The following is a 20,068-nucleotide window of genomic DNA, read 5'->3' on the forward strand; positions in this document are numbered from 1 at the left end:
TTTTGTTTTCTTGGCGTTTTTTCTGCTTGTTAAAAAAAATTGTGTGGTTTGTCATTCCTTTTCGTAACTTTTATTCTACAGGAAATCTCTATGGCAATGGTTTTCAAGCTGTACCTCAGGAGACACAGAGGCCCATGGACTACTTCTACACATCACACAGGAGTTAAAACAAGAAAAGTAATTGTGCCACCAAATTTATTTCTCTGTATATAGGTCCCTGTGACCACTGAAAAATGTTTTGGGTCCATGTAAAGGAAATGATTGAGGGTGTGGAGAGATGAAAATCACTGATGTAATGCTGTATTGTCCCACCAAGTTGCTTCAGTTTTGGGCTACACGGTGTGCATGAAATCTCTCAGTAAGAACTGGCTGATACAATTAAGGAAATAGAACTTTAAAACCCTGCACTAACAAACTGCCATTAAAACTTTTTAGACAAAACAAATAAAAAATTTTTAAAACCCACATGAACATTATATATATTTTTGAAAAGGGATGAAGGAAAGATACCATTAATTTTAAAAAAAATTAACGTAAATTAAACTCAGTAAATATCTGACAGAGCAGTTGCACCCACATACCTTGCAAGCTCCATATCTAGTTCACATGCTCTCTCCAGGCTTGGGTCTGGATAGCTCCATTATCACTATACTACTTCACCCACAAGCAATAAAATAAAATTTTGGAGAGATGGGAATGGCAAGCTGCAACCCTATAAACTTCTGGAACTTTGCAGTCGATCTGTTCTATAGCAATTCAAAACCTCTTTTAGCCAATTCCATGTAGTTTAACCATTAACCATGTAACCAATTCCATGTAAGTACCATCACTGACCTCTGTCCAGATGCAGTTGCTATAGGAGAGGGTCCATTAGGGGCACGTGGCTCTTCACATGTGCTCATTTCCATTACAACTTTATCCAAGGACTTGGAAAACAAAACAAAAAACAAAAAAAATTTGAGAACTAAGAGGCAATGCAACGAAGTTAATAGACAACACAAGAAGAACAAAAATCCAAACAAAAAACGTTCACTGGAGAACTTTTTCTGAAATATACATAAAACATTTCTTACTATGTCAATTTTTCCCATCTTTTTTTTTATTTTTATTTTGTGAGTTCTAACAACCATCCCCAGCCAAAAATTGTATTACAAAATTCTTATCTCTGAATATTATTTATCCAACACATACATTTGCAAAAATTTCATTTCAAACTGGACATGCTTTAATGTGTACTTGGATAGAATAAAATTGCTGTGTATCATCCTTGGGGCCAAAATCACTCCTTCAAACTATCTTGTTCACCATATGAAACCAGAAATTGGTTATGAGCTTAGGTAATAGTATGTGTCACCATGCTGACAGACTGATTGTCACAAAGGACAACTCAGCCCAGTGAAAGACCCTCTGGCTGGACAAGTGGGTTCTAGTTATCTAGCAAGGTGTGCAAACAGAGGATGCTATTCCAGCTTCATTAAACTCTCAGGAGCAAAAATATCCCCTTTTCCCTGTCCCTGCCTAAATACCTGAACTTCAGTGATGTAACGAAGGCTAAGGTTTGACACTTGGGCCACTGAATTCACTTTCCTTTAGAAATCCAAAAGGCTACTATACAATCTACCACTGAATAGTGAACTTTTGTTACCTATTTAACACCCATGGTTCAAGGAAACCTTTATGTAAAAAAGGTTATCTTGAAAGTTATCTTAGCCTCAAGGATTGCTAATATAAGTTCAGTAGGAGCAAAGCAAACAGCGTCTTCCTACTGTAGGTCAAAGTATGTCACGTTTAAGAATAGCACAGCTTAAACTGATTTCCTAATTTGGCAGTTGCATCTCACAGCCAAGAGGTTGAATCAATCCACCTCAGCATTACCAGACTTTAACTTCTTGGGTGTCAGGAAGAAGCAGTACAGCCGTTAGTACATTACAACTGGGTCACTAGCAAATGCATCAATTATTTATAACATGTCTTTCCCAAGTCTGATTCAGAACGAAGGAATTTCAAGCACATTCACTGCAAGACTGGGAAACGTGACAGCTAAAGGAATGTTCACTCTTAAACAAATGCAATTAAGAAAGTTTACTCATCATCAAATAAATTACTTCTGCTGCTACCACAACTGTTAGTATACTTAACACCAAAGAACAAAGGAAAACAAATGCAAGAATTAACATTACTTCTAATTGTTGTTGAGTCCTATTTACATGTTTTACCTCCTATTTATATCCAGGCTGAATCCTACGTGGTTACAAAAACCCTGTAAATGTTATGGGTGTCAAACTGCTACAGCCAAGATCACTGTGTAGAGTACAGACTACAGAGCTAGAATTGAAAAGTCCCTACGAAAGACAGCTCTAAAAGAGAGGAAGGAACTTGTAAAAGGGGTTAGTTGGATGAATAACTACCCCTCAGGTAAACCCAAATTAACTTTTAATGACTAAAAACTTGACAGAAATTAGCTAATGGTCAAATATTACAATGATTACACCGAAACCACAGATTAAGAAAACAAACCTACCAAGGAAAACATTAAGGCATTTTGCCTTGATCTGCTGCTACCCAGAGGACACTTAGTAAAGGCCTGTTAATGTTTCAGTTATTTCTCGAATCACATCAAGAGAACTATATAAATATTTGATATAGATTCTGCTACACATAGCATATTTCAGAGTTTATTTCAGAACTCACCAAACAGATGGGATGTGTTTTCAATTTTGTCCATGGTATCTGCAAGAGAAAAAAGTATTCTAAAGCAAATTAAATATTGAAAATACAGTAAAATAAATAATACAGGATGTGTTTTAGGCATACAAATTATATTTCTAACTTCTGAACTCAGCGTAATATTACTTTCAAAATATTAAGTTTATCTGAAAATGCTATATAACAACTTCATGCACACACTAGGTGTTAAAATGTCTGAACTTCAAAATCTAGTTATCACTGAGCAGAAAAACAGAGGAGCAAAGTAGAATCTGTCTCTTTAATAGTGAGTTGTCAAGCATCAGGAAAAGCATCCCTGCCTTACACATTCTTTCCTTTAAAAGGAAAGAAAATCTACATTTGCTTTGTTGACCTACAACTGATTGTAAGCCTACAACAAAACATCAAGTTCACTGCATTCAGAAAAATCAGGACAATCTCCCATCGGGGGAAACAAGAGCAAAGAAAGATCAACACAAAAAACCCACAACCAAACCCCACCGAAAGACTGGAGGTGCCAACATTTGACCACATTGTAACTTCAGCCAAGAATAAGCCATCCTTCATTTCTTAAACCCATGTAAGTGTAATGTGAAACAGACTATATACATTGTTTCGATTATTAGAAACCACACTGAAGAAAAAAGCAGTATCTACTAGATTTACTGCGTTTCCACACTTCCCACAGAGATCCGAAACCCTCAGAAAGGTATTTTTGGCAATAGGAACAGAACAAGAGGGAAAGCAATAAGCAAAGAGGAGTGAAGGGAAGAGAGAACACAGAAAAAAATAACAAATAATTATGATAGACTAATTACCGTGGACAAATAAAAACTTTTACCTCTACCTCATTTTCAAAACATGCAGGAATGAATTCTATTCAGAAAAAAAAGATTTTTTTAAAAATCGCTCTTATTTTCATCATTTCCAGATGTACGCCAACACATGAGGAACAAAAATTAGGAAGAAATTACTGCTGATAACATCTTTGTTGTTCTTTTAAATTTTATCAAGCACTTATCACAATTTCCTATTAATACAACGTTGCTTGAAAGTTTACAGAGACAGAAGGAAAGGAGAAAGATGTGGTTAATTACTACTCCAGCACAATAAAATCCTCACCCTGATGGATGCTTTATTACAAAACACTTTGTTTATAGCCAGCCATGTTGGAAGATCCAGCATGTTCTGAAGCACCTCTTGATCCAGCTCTAAGTTGGTGAGCTGACCTTCTCCCTTCAACGTGCTCAAGTTGATCTTATCAGGTGACAGATTTTTGGTGAACCTAAAAACAAACACATCTTAAGTAAATACATATAAAGCAATCAGAGCTATCCTAGATATTAGTGACAATTTAACTTAAAGCAGTGGTCTGGGGGTGAAGAAATCATGTTAGGTTCTGAGATAAATTTCACCCTGAAATGCATGATTAAAGAAATGGTATGATGCAATTGATTTGTCCCTCTATTTTTTTTCATCTCATTAACTCAACTTATAAATACATAAACAAAAATATGAGATATCTTCAAATTTTTGCACCACCTGGAATAACAAATGATCCTTGACTCAATTATTGAAGTATTTATTATAAACTATACACAGTAAAAATAAATCTATTTCACTCCTCTTTAATTTTTCAAAGGGAGAAAAATATCGCAAACCCCTCAACTTACTGTCATAAGCAGTACCTTTCCATATATTTAGTTAAAATCTTGAAATGAAAAAGTTTTATTTACAACCTTAATTATATTTAGTCATAGAATTTAATGACAAATTAGAAATACATATACACACACATAGCAGCATGAGGTATATAAAATATTGGATGAAAACTTGAAAGCTCAATATGATATCCATGTGGTGAAAAATTTAGCTATTTAAAAGGGCACATACAAATTTCTTTATATTTCCAAGGCACTAGGATTTGCTGGTACAATAGAACAAGCTGTGTGACTGTGTCAAATGGTTCACATCCTTGTGACACGACATGACAGTGCCCATGGGTTCTGCACCCTCAAACCAACAGCTGTAGCATTACATCCACCACAAGCTAAGAACAGGCTTAACTACACTTCCAATCTGCCATGAAAAATTGTTTCTGCTCCTGAATTGTGCCTAATTTTACAAGATTAGGTAGTAGAAAACACTACAGTTGGCATTATATTTTGTGACTTTTCCCACGGAAATCTCCTGCTGCTGCTATTCTCCAGTCAGAGTGCCAAGGGTTTTGTCTGTCCTCAATGACAGAACATCACCCTGAAGCAATGCTCCAGGAGGTGTAATTCCAGCATTTCTTTTGCATTCAAAAGACCAACTTCTAACTGAACCACAAGGTCCTCATTAAGTCTGATACTGGGGGAGATGGTGGAAGAAGAAGAAGGTGGTTTTCCTCCAACAGTTTCCAAGTACAGCTTGAAACAGAGCAGGCATTTTCTGAGTCCAACTGCCTTACTCCATTCCTGGGATGGTTAGCTTTGGAAATGCATTTACCTAGCCTGACAAAATGCAAGCAGTACATATTTGCAAATAATACTAGACATGTTTCTTATGAAGATGCTCTGCAGTGGTTAATGTATTGCTTACAAGGCATAGATTATCCCCAAGCAATAAGCTTTAATCTGTAAAAAATATCATTTAATAATTTCAGTACTAAAAATATACTGAGATAAGCCTATTGATAAATGTATTTTCCTTGACAACTAATGTACTTCTAAATGCTCTGTTTAGAAACACTATGAGAGGAATAAAGGACTTGAATTACTTTATTTTCTGGTTACCCTTTTTTTCTTCCCTTCAATTAGAAAGAATAATGGGAAAAGCTAAATAACCTGCTTCATTAAAACAATGTATTGGTAACTGCAAAATATAAAACTCCCTATCTCAGAAATCATTGCAAGGTCTCATCTGACTCAGGTCATACAAAATTCCTAGAAGGAAAAAACTAGCCACTGAGTAATAAAAGTAGCCACACCAGAAATGCCTCTCAGTGTGGAGACAGATCTAAGCATTATCCTGGTCACAACTGCAGACACAGGACCTACAGAAAGAGGTTTTCAAACTTCACAGCAAGAAAGACACCAAAATACCATTAAGGAGGAGAATGGCAACAGCAAAGCCAATTTTGAGTTAGTTACTTTCAATATCCTTCAAACAAACAAAACAGAAGCCAGTCTCTCTCAACAGGGAGCAGAAAGACAGGGAAAAATTTCAAGAAGGAACATCACTTCTCTATATAGATTTTTTTTTAAATTCTTCCAAGAGTGTTGCTTTGAATTTATTTCCTCTCCTGCAGTCAGTAAAAGGAAAAATGTTCTAAGTGCTGCTTCATTATGAAGAGGCAGACATAAGAGGATCTCCACCTGTTAAGACTGTACCCTTCCTGTCAAAAGTCACAGAAGGAAACTCTCAACAGGTGAGCTGTGAGGAGGTATTTCAGGCATAGGCACCTCTAATAGCAGGTCTCTTCATTCTACTTCCACAGCTGGATGCTGAGCAGACTGTGGTGTTTCCACAGAACCCGTAGCAACTTCATAATACACAACAACCACATCTGCTCTATCCATCTGCTTTGTCCAGTGGCAATTTTCCACTGAGGATGCCAACACTTTACACACCTGTGCCAGTTCTCTGCTCCTTCTAAATTCAGCTGTTCCATAGAATATACTTTTGTTTCTCTCTTGGATAATTTCAGCACTTTAGAACCATTCCCTACCACTCAATATAATAGCAAAACCTTTTCATTTTATACAGTGGCCCATAAGTTAACATGTTAAAAAAAAACAAGTTGGCCTGTTTGGGCAGCTAGTGTTGCAATCACATACCAAAGAGTTAGAATTTGTAAGAATTCTGATCTTTGTGCATAAAATTGAAAGAAGTGCCAAATTACGAGAATAACAACATTTGAAATTAAAAACTAAAGAAGTCCTTAGGGCAATCACAAGTCTCCAAATTATATTGCTCTAGGATCCCATGGTACATCAGATCAGGACATGCCCCACTGAGCCAGAGGGCTTTGACTTTTTTTCTGGTGTGCTCATACTAAGCCAATAGAGACCTAGAACACTTAACTGCTTAAACTTTGAGAATGTCTTAGGCTATCATATTTACCATACATTTTTGTGCATTGCAGAGAGATAATTCCTATAAAGTTAGGACCACGTAATTCTGAATACAAAATAATTAGAAACCTTTGATTGTATCATGATGTTTCATGATTAGAAATCCTTAATAGGGCAAAACCATTTAAAAATTTTCTATGACCTTTTCATGTAACTACTCAGAACCAACAATGTGCCTGAGTTCCTGATACACACACTTTCTTCTCTCTGACCAGGCACTCGCAAACAGCCCCCCTGCCAGCCTGTGGTAGCACTTCATTACGTAATTCCCAAGTAACAAGATGATTAGATCTATTTAAAAGGCAGCAAGTTCTATATGGGAAAAAGACAGACTCCCTAGATTAAAATACAACTCTACATACCAGTAATACTAAGCACAATGACATTCAGAAGAGTTCTTGGTAGTATTCCCTTTTTGATCCAAGTATGACAAGACAGAAAAGGCAACACCCACTACAGCCACACATGATTAAAGATTAAACTGCCGCTAAGTGAAAGACTAACTAAAGACAGTCTTTACAGATGCAACAAGTGATTTACCTGTATTGAAAAAATAAAGAACTAATGAAACTTTTGCAAGGACGTGATAGACCGGGGGGAAAAGCCACCAAATTTAAAAGAACAAACATCTGTAAAAGATGTCAATTTCAATCCTTCAAACCTAAGAAACAAGATTAGAATCAGGCAACTGATGTTTTCTCTTAGTACTTCAAAAAACTTCAGCCAAAAAGCATCACCAAAAATGCTATAAAGATTAACATAACAGCAAAGGCTTAAGGTTAATATTGGTCAGAAAACTGCAAGAGCAACAATATCACAAATCCCACAGCCCAAAGGATATGCAGAAAAGCCAAAAGCACTTTATATATATTTAGTAATGCCCTATTAAAAGCTGGTGAACTGTGAAATACCAGAAACCTTTGAGTGAACCCTGGCTGTCCTAGGGTTGCTTTACTTTTAATGACGTGTATTAAAGTAGTATTTCACCTAGCAGAAAACCATTAGCTGTGCTTTATGTAAGCTTAGGAGTAAAAAATTTTTAGCTCTGCAGTCTGAGTTAAAATGTATAAAACTTGACAGGCAGCATACAAGTCATATTCATCAAGACCACAGAAAACTGTCCTTCTGGGGAACCCAAAACAGCAGCAAATGGCTTTGTAGCAAGAGCTGACTCATTTCTGATGCAAGATACTCAACATTTGAAAAAATCATTCATGGAAACTACTGGGGTCTAAGTGAAAGACAGATTTTAAGGAAAGAAAGCAGGAAGATAAACGATTGATGAAAAATGGCCTGAGATACATAAAGGTTAAAGTACTTCTATGTATAAAAACTGAATGGTAAGTAGTACTAAATATCACCACAAAATATGGAATGTCTTCATCTGGACACTTTTTCATTTTCTTAAAATATTAATTTTATAAATAAAAAATTATAATTTTTATTATAAAAATAATAATTAGTGCTATTTCTTTAGCACAAAAAGTTAATTGGATGGTCATTTACCTTAACATAGAAATAAAACCTTACATGAAACTAAAGAGAACACTTTGAAAGCAAGTAAAAGGAAACACTAATTGCAAAGCATTTTAATATCCACGAAAACATCAGTATAGGAAACAGTATCAAAATTGAAAGCTCTAAAGAAAGTAAAAATTAAGGCACTTGTGGTAGGGTTTTTGGGGAGAGACAACACCTTTTATGTTTACAACACAGTAGGATTGAATAGACACAAGTTCTTTATTTATCTATATTAACAGTACATCAAGTTGAAAATAGACACTATTAAAGATAAATTTTAATATTTCTGGAAAAAATAATCCTCCTACAAACAATGGCACTCTGACATTCTGCACCAGGAAGAGCATTGCCAAACAGCACTGTAAAATCTCACCACCACTGTGAGCCAGTGGGTGACCAATACACAAGTCTAGAGTGGATGCAACTTTGGGGCTGTGAGAGGCTATTCCTCCAGTTGTCCTCCAGCCTGCATCTGAAAGTCAGCAATGTTGTGTCCTGCAGGGATTCCCAAATGCCATGCAGTTTTCTCCCAAGAAGTCCCTATGAGCAGGTGAACTGCAAGGGTTAGCACTTCCTCATTCTGCAAGCTATAGGGGATCATGGGGGACTCCTAAATGACAATACCAATTGCAGCAGCTACACCTGTCACCAGATCTTTCAGGTACACCCCTCATTATCTGTGACACCCAACTGGCACCTCTCACACCCTCCAGCATCAATCTGTACACGAGAAAGGTATCATCCCTTTACTCATCGGTGCTGTGGCCACCCACACAAATGCCTACACACTTTATCTAATCTCATCTTGAACTTCTGCAGAATTGTCAAGTGTTTATTTGGTGTCTGAGTGCAAGATGGAGAACCCTTCATGGCCTGCTGGATGTTCAGCATGAAGATCTGCATCACCTGCTGCAAAGCACTTTGTGAAGGTGCCCAATCCTCTGCAGCAGGACAGGACATTCCCTCGTTTACACACCCAGCCTGGACCCACTGCTCTCAGGCTGGCCATGAGTTAGAGCACATTGGACAAGTCCAAAATACCACCTACAACCCTACAGCTTCAGGTAGGACTTTCAGGCTCCTATATAGGACCTTAACCACCTAACACTCATCAGGCTTTTTGATCTATCATAGTCTAAAGCCAGATCTTCCTTTCCAGAAAAATCACTAACTAGGACCTTGGCTCAACAAGCAACCCATATAAGTGCAACACATCTGGTGCAGTGTCACACCACCCACTTATCCATCCCATCCCAGGAGCCCTACATAGTACATCTGCTTTGCTGACACTTTACAAAAAATTGCTTCCATTTCATCACAACACAGGAGGACATCAGCAGGAACTCCTACTCCAGGTAACTTCCTAAAGACATCTTAGTACGCTCCTATAACCACTTCAAGACCCATTCCATACTTTCTCAAACACTGACATCCCCACCAAGTCTCTTGACAGTACATAATCCTTCCCCTATTTAATTCTGTAATAACACATATAGGAAATTATATACTTTCTATTTAGAAAAACTGTATTGCTTGCTTTTTGGGTACAGGCAGAACTGAGACAGCTGCTGTCATCAATGGTTATTATCTAATTATGTGTCATGAAGAAGATCTGTGCAGACACAGCCAAGCACTGTGCATAAATGAGGAGCTTGCACTGCAGGAGTGATAACCATCTTGCAACTAAAATATTGCTCAAGCAATTTATCTTTCATTTATGATAAAGCCTCACACAGACCAATATTAGTTTTCTGATCCTATGAGTCTTTTCACATCAAGTACAGAAATGGCCAATATGATCAAACCCAAAGAACTTTACTCAAACATGACAAACCTATACATACATGCCAGGCCTTAATGATACATTGAGTACAAGATAACATAAAATCCTGAATCTATCAAAACATGGGTGGCCACGTATATGCAACTTCCCCACTGCAGGCAGAAAAAAGACACCTCAATTTGCTTGATAACTATTAAATTCCACTTAAAATACAACATTCTGTATCTAAAGCAAAGACATTTGATGAAACATAATTTTGGAAATTTAAAATCAAGAAATAATGATTCAGCGTAAAAGCATAACATCTGCCTTTTATAAACTGCATCATTTATTTATACGACATTAGCAGATACCTTTTTAATGCTAACTGATCAAATCTCACAACACAATAAGATCTTTTGATAAGACATTAATTATAAAAATTCTTTTAATTAAAAAAAAGAAAATCAGTCATTTCTCTTCTGTAAACTAGGTATAGAGCTGCCTGATCCTTCAAATATATCAGTGCAGAGGTACTACACAATAAGTTATGAAAAGGAATTAAGCAGATGCAAATGATAAACATAGCCTAAAGATATTGGGAAACACCTAGATTACATTTAGAAAATACACATAAAGGTATGTTTAAAACGGAATTGCTGATTTAGTTCACAAACCAGCTTTGCAAATTTAGTTTAGGACTTATAAAAAACCCAAAGAAACCAAAACATACAGCTGCATAGCAAACAATTTGAAGAATTCTAAGTTACAAAAAGAAACAGGAGTGAAAACCCAAGTAATTTTACAGAGCTCACTTCTAAATTTCTATAGATACATATACTACCTCTTACATTTCCTCTACAAAGGTGGGAGAGGGGGAGTTACCTGAGGGCAAGGTATTCAGACTTAAGGCCCCTATTCCTGGTGAAAGCAAGTGGTCAGTTGCCACGGCTTCTGAGAAGCTTCTGGTACTCATTTTGGTAGTAAGGATATTCCCAGGAAACCAATCTCCACCAGAGCCAGCTGGGATCGCTGCAGGGAACGGGACACAGGGGACACACAAGGGATCGAGTTCAAAGGGAAAAAGGAGTGATACAAGAATGTAAGAGAGTTTTAGCTGAAGATAACTGCAGTTACAACAATTTGTTACACTTCATGACACTACAGAACTCAAAAGGAAACAGACCTGTGTAAAACACTATGAGAATATGAGAATATATTCCCATGAGAATATCCCTTGCTGTCTAAAACTACAATACTGCAGCTCTGTTTAAATGAACCGCTTACAAGAAAATTTTAAACGTGCAGAAAAGATCTATATAATATAGCCAAGTGGTTTCAGAGACACTCAGTAAGTACATTTGGAAGAGAGAGGAAGAGAAGGAAGAGAGCCCAAAGATGCAGCATAAGAGGGTTTTATTTTATTTTTAAATGGGAGACAACTTTTCAGGGATTTTTTTGCCTAGCCTGAGATTTCTCAACCAAGATTACTTGCTCCTATTCACAGTGTCTCAACATCAGCTATTCAGAATTCACACTAAAGACACCTGACCCTAGAGATGTAGAGGAATGGGACTTCTGGATTTGTTTTTGTGTTTGAGGTGGTGCTGCAAAGACCCGCACATGTCTGACAGTCTGATTTTGCAGGCTATGAAATTTTAGTACAATAGGCTCCTCAAAAAAAAAAGTTTTCTGCAAACTGTCTTCTAAGAGATGCCTCAGCTTAAATATAATTAATTCCTACACTTTTACCCTTTTGTGTATAATAAAACCCAAACATTTGGACAGTGTTGGCAGGCAGTTTGTTGGGATATCTGAACAACATTTAAAAAAATTATCACTGAAGCGAATTACAGATACCTAGTTACAAATTATTATTTTTCTCAGTCTCCAGACCCCCAACAATGGCAGGACCTACAACATGAAAACTGTTTCAGAAGCAGGCAACCACATAACTTTCAGACTCCTGGGTAGCTGGACCCAAGTGTTGCTTCCTTGGGAGTCAGAAGCAGCAAGCGTCTCTGAGGAACAGAAAAGCCCTGGTGTTGTCAAGCTACATGTGCAGACGAAAGCAGAGCTGCCATGAAATCTGTGCTGGGGACATTCTGCTTAGAGCGAGGCTTGTACATCCATCCAGGGGAGGCTGGAAGAACTAAAAGGCACAGCCTAGCTGGAGCTCTTTCCTCTCCTGCTTTTCCTCATCAAAAAAGGAGACAATGAAGAGATCTGAACGGTGGTTAGCACCAGCTCCACAGAAGTGTACTCCTGCAGGAGTTACTGGATTGAGAAATCTGGGCTCTTGTGCAAGCAGCCAAACCCAAGATACATTGTGTAATTATTTCTTAGCAATTATTCTCCCGATTTGCAAAAAAACTGTGAAATAAATCATTTCATGTAAGCCTTTATAATTCCATTAGTGTTTCATCAAAAATTATCTGAGCTCTTTTGTCCAATCTGCTTGTAGAAAAAATAAAAAAACTAAAACAAAACACTTTAAAAAGCACCTCTCATTCTTGGGACTTATTTAGTTCATATTTTTATACTTCTTTGATATTTAAAAAAACCCCAAAACTAAGGCTTTGGCAAGAGAAAAAACAAATTTTAAAAAGTGTAACTGTGAGCTAGTTTTGATTCTTACATACTCCATAATCACTTGATCTTAAGAGACAATTTTATTCCTCACAGGCTTCATTTAAATATCCATTTTTACCAGGGAATTCTTCATACTGGCATGTCAGGTACTTGAAAAGAGCAATCAAGACCATTTTAATTGTGCAACTTATTAGTAAAACTATTCTGAGAATTCTTTAACGAAAATGATTGCATACAAGTAAAATGCTGCTGATTAATGTGTTAATTGTGCAAATGTATTCATTTTTATTACGTATGCACAACAGTTGACTGACTTCAGCAAAGCTTCAGCAGAACTTTAATTGTACAAATACAGTGTCTGTAAATCAGCATCCAGGTTTATAATACATTTGCAAAAATAACGTAAAACAAACTGAAAAGCAGAAGTCAAGTTCTGAGATTTTATTAACCCAAATGCTACTTAAGAGATCCTTCCAAGATGTAACACAATATTTAATATCAACTCCTAAATAAATGTAATGATTAGGAAATCTACCAGAAAATACGTTATTGCTCATTTATCTCCAAAATACCAATATAATTTCAAAAAGCACCACAGCAATTTCAGTTTGGATTTCGGAAGATGTTCTGCTACAGAATCTTAAATTGCAATATGATGCATGAAGCTACTAACAAAAAGAGAAGAAAGTGAAAGTTTTTTTTATTTCTGTAAAGAAAAGCATTTTTTGATTCCTTTATGCTCATCAGAGCATTACCAACACATTCACACAGAAAAAACTGTTGGCATGAATTTCCACTTAAATACTAAAAGTATTGATTTCCAAATGTATGGGAATTTAAGAAATACAGGATTATAGTGCAACTTTAAATTGCTCTTTCTCCTTCTTTTCTGCTGTCTCAAGCAGTTCTGCTTTACTACCTGTTGTTTTTCAGGCTTATTCTTTCACTAGGTGCAGCATTTAAGACAGAAATAATGCCAACACTTTCTGTAAGCATTCAGATTCAGTACAGATTCATCCAGAACAACAAAAGTTGTTATGCCTAAATTGTTTTGCAATTTTGTCACATACTACACAAGCCAATAAAGTCAGTCACGTAGACTACACTCTGCAAAATTAGTACAAGCAAAGAGAGAAGCAGAAAAGTACACACTTTGTGTTCTTTGGCTGGCTAAAGGAATTGGCTAACTTTCACAAAACTAAAGTGACACAGAATTGGAATACACAGAACTGAAAATAAGCAAAAAACCTACTTATTTTGCTACTAGCAGAATTTTCAAAGCTCATCCAAACAATTTTTGTCATTTACTTACAGGAAGGAAACAGCTCATCCTAGCCAAATAAAGGTGTTACACTGCTTTATTCTAAAAGGAGTCACCTCAGATCTCTTGAGAGGGCAACATTCCTCACCAATCAGGCATGTCTGACTGGAATAAAAGCAGGGCAATATGCAGGGCAAATATTCCAGTAGGACATGTATCAGTGAAACTGTACCAGATGATATAGGATATTGTTGTTTATATCAGGACCAGCTGATTCCTGCTATCCACACAATTAGTATGCTATTCTTTGTACAACCATTCTCCATGTGAACTTTAGAATGACTTCCCAATGATGAGATGAAAATAACTGTCACAAAACCCACTGCAATTTTATTCTATTGAAATCTTAGTATGTTCACATCTATTGATTCAGATAAGCAAAAGCAAAGTTCTAAGTTCATGCAGAACATTAACTAATGACACAACTGAAAACTGTTTCTGCCATACCAAACACTTTAAAACCTCTTACTGTTTTCTCTGTGAAAATAGCAAGTAAGATGCAAACTGTAACTTTTTACGTTGAACTATGTGTTAAGATTGCTAAACTTAAGAGTTAATATCAGTTGACTCATTCTGTTACAGAATCTTAAGGCTGTCATATTCAGTGTGGCTGCTCAACAGAGGCAGAGTTTATAAGCTTTCCTTCATGATTCTCACACATATCTTGATAACAAAACTGTTTTTCACAGAAAGGCATGGATAACGCAGATACTCAGAAGACTGAGACTGCTCATTAACTGGGAATTTCAATGATACTAAAAGCCAAAACCATAAAACACCTGAAAACACCCTTATACAAGTCTGTGTTAGTAATACCCAATTTCTGTCTCTATCTCCCATTTACACAACCCAAGACTGAAACTGCCATGGAGATGATCCCCTTCCAGCCACAGGCAGTATTACAGTAACACCTCAGTGAACTTACACGGCACAATCTAGATTCCTGTTTGAAATCTTTAACACTGCTGTTTCATACACTTGTCCACAAAGTCTAACTGAGGAAAAAGAAGGAATGCTGAAGGATATCTGCTATCATCATAGCAGAGCACCGAACAGAACATCTTGCAATAAAAATGAACATCTTCCAGTTCACTGGGGAAGACCTTTACAGTAAGAGTAAGTGATCCCAACACTACAGAGAAGACTTCTCCTAGGGATGATGTGTCTTTCCTGCCTTTGTAAGGTAGAAAACAGACACTTGTTTCATTTTAGGGTGCATATGAAATAAAAACAGTCACCTCCATTCAGCAAAACCACACCTAACACAATATGGAGCTGACAAGAATTCAAGCCTCCAAATGACAAACTGATCCCTTCAGTTTAGTTGATACATTTAGTTTTAAATCCTACACCGAATACCACATAATGTGAAGTACAACAAAAAACACACTTATTTTGCTCCTACCCCTTCCCTCCTTCTTGTTAACTGTCACAACCTTGGGAAAGAATAATGCATGTTGAAGACAGAGGATCTTTCTTAAAATTTTAAAAGACAAAAAAAGCAGAAAACTCATCACCAGATCCTGACATGAGATACAGATTTGTCACAACCTGAATAAAATAAGCTTTATTACCTTCACTGCTCTTAAACTCTAATACAGAAATACAGAAAACCCTTTATAAAGACAAAAAGTAATTTGGATATCAAAACTATTTGAAATGCAGTTTGGGTCATCTTCTTCTTGTTCTCAGACCTTAAAGAGTCATACCTACGTAAAATTTTCCATCTCTAATGTAGAATTATGAGGCTCCTTCACACCACTGTCCATTATCAGCACACCTGATAATAGCACTGTGAAGGGCTAAATGGAAACTGCACTGCTGAATGACACAATGCTTTTAAATTTGCACATACAGTACCTAGACAGTAAAAAGAGCTAAAAATTGCTAATACATGATTAACAGATATTGCAGCAATCTTCTCAGCAAACGTTGCCAAATCAATGATGATTGGGGCAGATGGGCAAGCTGACCACTAAAGATCACTTCCAACCTCAGCTGTTCTGTGGTTTGTGGCAAAAAATCGAAGTACTTCTCTGTAACCTAAGGTACAAGTTCATATTTTTGTTCAAACATAAAGGGAAATAAAATAATCAAAAATGGAAATAAAGTGAGATAAGAGGGTAATTCTTTCCACTATTGCTTTATTACATATGGACTTCTTCCAATAAATTTTAATCCTGCCACTAATACCTGCTTTGTTGAAGATGACAAGCAGGCAGTTTCAAGAAACTATGAAAAGTGCAGAACAGGAACTAATAGGGTAAGAGTAAAATGTGAGAGTGTCCTTTGTCGTTCTATTACAGGAAATTCCTTATGTATCTGGCTCCTTAATCACATTCTTACGAAACTTATTAAAGAAAATCCTGAAATAATACTGTTATAATTTTTGTTGAAAAATCAAGGTCCTGAAATTTTAGAAGCTCATGTCACTTGAATTCTGTTTTCCTGAGTAACAAACTTCTGTAACCACTCAAACACCTGTTCTGCAGGAAGTAAAGATATTATCTGAACATGTAATGAAGAACACTCACAACAAGGGGCTTAATAATACTGTCTATATATTAGGTAGCAAACATGCTCTTTGAACAGTATGGATTACGAGCATCAACTTCAACTTGCAAGCCTCAGATCACTGGATATATCCCATAAGCTTTCCAGAAGTGATAAAATGTGTCATAATCATTTGACATAGACTTGTTGAGTAAGCATTCTGACAACACGCAAGAGAGCAATCACACACTTACCATCACAACAAAGTATTTAGTTCTAATCTATTCGGCTGCTCATTTGAAAAACTAGACAAAAACCAATTCATCTTACTTATGCTTAGTTCTCAGACCCATTTTAGAGTTTAACCTTAGCAGAGACTAGAGCTCAGTTCTCTTTCCATACAGCTTGCTCTATACCACTACAGGAAACAAGCTGCCAAATCCAGCTATTCCACGTACACTGCTGATTAGAAAACTGACTCAAGGCTGATGACATCTTCACATTGCATTTCCATTCACACCGTGCTCTGTCATTTTCATGTGAAGAAAAGATTCCTTTATCAGCACTCCCGGCAACATAACTCACAAGCAGGGCGGAGAAGAAAAATTATTCTACTACTGCTTTATACATCACATTTAGCAGATAGATATCAAAGGATTTGGAATGAGAATTATGTTTTCCCTGTGCATCAACAACAGATTAGTCAAACGACAATCTGTCACTTCATTTTGTTTGATTTTTCTCTATAAACACTTTCCAGAAACACCACACAAAAGTGGAATAAAGCATTTTAGAAAAAAATAACTAAAAAACTGAACAGTATTTCAGGTTACATTGGTTAAGACATAAAAGTAAGCTCTGAAGAATTAGCCACACTGTGGTATTATGACAGATCAAGTACCTAACAGGTTTTTGCCTCTTTAGAAAATGGGAGAAACGTGATGTGGCTTTTTAAAACTGTGTGAATCAGCTCGCGTACTTTCTGTGATTTCTCCATCTTTCAAGCACACGACATTGACAGCTAAGAAATTTACAGCAGGTTGGTTTGTTTGTTTTGTTTTAGGCCGCGAGGCACCTTAGACATGATTTCAGCCACCCAGAAAGCCACGAGCTTAGCTTCATCCCTGTGCGTTCACCTTTTCGCCGCCCGGCCTCACCTGTGTGTCAAGAGCTAGATGTTGCGACCTGAGCGCAAGGACAGAGGCCGAGCTGCCCCAGCCCCGCCCGGCCGGGCAGTGCTGTTCCCTGCAGCCCGGCAATCCCGGGAGTTCCTTCGCTCCTGTGCCCCCCGCACAGCTCGGCAGCGGGGGCGGCACGGTGTGCCCGCCGGGAGGCGGCCGGAGCCCGCGGTGACTCACTCGGTGACTGCCTCTGCGCCAGGCACACCGAGCTCACTCCCTGTCTGCGCCGCCTGGCTCCGGGCGACGGAGCCGGGGGCCAGCTCAGCGGCTGCGGCCGCCGGACAGCCCCGCACGAGCACCCCGCCGCCCCCTCCGCCTCCAAATCGCTACGAGGAGGCGGCTTCACTCCCCGTTCCGAGGGCAGGACGACCCGGTCCCCCCGCCCAGCGCCCAGCCCGGGGGTCGCTCTCCGGACACAGACCCGCTGTCGCCCCCGCCCCGCAGCCCCTCAGCCTGCCCGGTGCACCGCGCCCCGCTGACCTGGAGAGATGCTTCAGGATCTGCTTCTTGATAATCCCCGCCATGGTGTCCGCCCGCCCGCGCCCCTCACGACGACCGGCCAGGAGCAGGAACGCGCTTCATCCCTGCGCCCGCCCCTGCCCTGGGTGGGAGAGCGCCGGGAGCCGAGCCGCTATCTATCCCCACTCGCGCTCACTCGGCGCCCGGCGCCATCTTGGCCGCAGCATCGCCTGGTGACGGGGCGAGACGGGGCGGGACGGGCCCAGGGCTCCCGCCCCGCCCGAGAGCGGCGGCACTGGGCGGGCACGGCGGGGCAGGGCTAGGGACAGGGGCACGTACAGAGACAGAAGCAAGGGCAGCGGCGCCTCCGCCTCTCGCTTGCTCGTAGAGCCCCTGCCCGCCTCATCAGCGTCTCCGTCCCCGTCCAGCGCCCGAAGCCTCTGTCCGCCTCAAACCGCACCGCCCGCCCTTTCCCCGCTCTCCTCCGCCAGCTGTTTCTTTCATCTGTCTTCAGCCTTCCCACCTCCAAAACTCTGAAAGCGTCTCTGTGCATCCCCGCCTGTGGCTCTGTCCTTCCTCCCGCCTGTGGAGCGTGTCCCAACACCATCACAGCTTTGCTTTGCCTGGGCCTGACCTTGGCCGAGCTAGGCAACAGGATAGCTGCAGCTCCTACAGCACCATGCAGAAGGAACAAGGCTAAATAAGATGAAGAACTCACTGACAGAAACTTACAATGCTATGGCAGTAAATTCATATGGATACACACACTTATGTATATTTATATATTTCCCGTACCCGAATTGCTCAAACCCAGAGACTTGTAAAATCACGTTGTTCCTCAGACGCTTACATTTCACTGGGTATCTGTGGCAAGTATAAAGTCTATGAGTTATTTTGCTTTTGAGAGAATAGCCCCTCATGCTGTAGTAAAATCTCTACGTCAGTTAAGGAATTAATGTTTTGTATTAGTTTTGCTCATCCAGTAACCCTCTCCTCTGAAAGTCCCTCATCCAGAAAAGGCATCTTGAAGAATTTCAGTGGTGGGTAACCAAGTACCCTAAAAAGATTAACTGGAAAAAGAAAAAATTAGCAACTGGGAAACCAAAACGTTTTTCAGATGTGACCTCCATATGCAGGATGGTTCTCTGGAATAGTGTGAAGAGCTGCAGAGGAAAGACATCACATACTATTTTCTCTGCTTCTCATATACATAACATTAATATTTTACAAGCAATGAACCAAAACCCTAAGGACCTTTAAGTGAGAAATATGAAGCAGTAATAGAAAAAATAGGTCAGGAGATTAACATTTTCAATTGATTTTTCCAGACATTTAAAAATCAGTCAGTTGTGTAATATTGACCTCATTATATTCTTTAGGAGATTTAGAAAGTAGGAATGAGCTGTGTACAAAGCTAACACTTTTATGCCTGTTTTAAGTTCAGTTTTCTCAACAAGGAAAAGGTCTACCAGTATCATGGAGAAACAATGCTCATCATGATGGGTCAGCTTCTCATCAACAGAGAAAATGCGAGGGTCAAGGAAAGCAGGACCCATGCCATGTGTTCTCTTTCAAGTGTCCTGCAAGAATAGCTCTGGAAGAACAGAAGTCCTGAGCCTCTTCACTGATGTCAGAACTGAAAACAAGAAATATTTCTGTCCAGCAGGATTGATCTGAATTGTGACCTCATGACGTATCCCCATCTCCTGGAGCACACTGTGTGGAGGAATGGAGAAAAATGCACAGATCGACATACACCACACTCCCCACCCAGAAGGGAATTAGAAGGGCACCAACTTTCCATGTTGATTTTAGACCTTTGCAGTCACCATGGACGTGCAGGGTGATCCCTGGACTGTCTGGCTCTTGCTAATCCCACCAGTCCTGATCCTGATCCTCACCTGAGGATTGTCTT

At 38.9% G+C, this 20,068-nt stretch overlaps 1 protein-coding gene across 4 annotated transcripts in view; it reads right to left on the reverse strand.

The window, feature by feature from the left end:
• The window catches only part of BLTP3B (bridge-like lipid transfer protein family member 3B), a 47,806-nt gene extending 29,397 nt beyond the window's left edge, over window positions 1-18,409 (reverse strand). Inside the window, exons 1-5 of one of the 4 annotated variants that reach the window (XM_085047104.1) lie at window positions 18,175-18,408; window positions 10,993-11,139; window positions 3,829-3,991; window positions 2,692-2,730; window positions 835-926 (exon numbers count right to left, since the gene is read on the reverse strand). In XM_085047104.1, coding sequence (XP_084903230.1) covers window positions 835-926; window positions 2,692-2,730; window positions 3,829-3,891 — 194 coding nt within the window. In that variant the 5' untranslated portion in view covers window positions 3,892-3,991; window positions 10,993-11,139; window positions 18,175-18,408. Of the gene's footprint in view, window positions 1-581; window positions 736-834; window positions 927-2,691; window positions 2,731-3,828; window positions 3,992-10,992; window positions 11,140-18,174 lie in introns of those variants that run through there. The other 3 variants (XM_085047095.1, XM_085047096.1, XM_085047112.1) reach the window with 3 other exon arrangements.
• Between the last annotated feature and the right edge of the window lie 1,659 nt (window positions 18,410-20,068).

The sequence above is a fragment of the Lichenostomus cassidix genome, chromosome 1Aa (genome assembly GCF_008360975.1).
Source record: "Lichenostomus cassidix isolate B80296 chromosome 1Aa, HeHo_3.0, whole genome shotgun sequence".
NCBI classification, from domain to species: Eukaryota; Metazoa; Chordata; class Aves; order Passeriformes; family Meliphagidae; genus Lichenostomus; species Lichenostomus cassidix.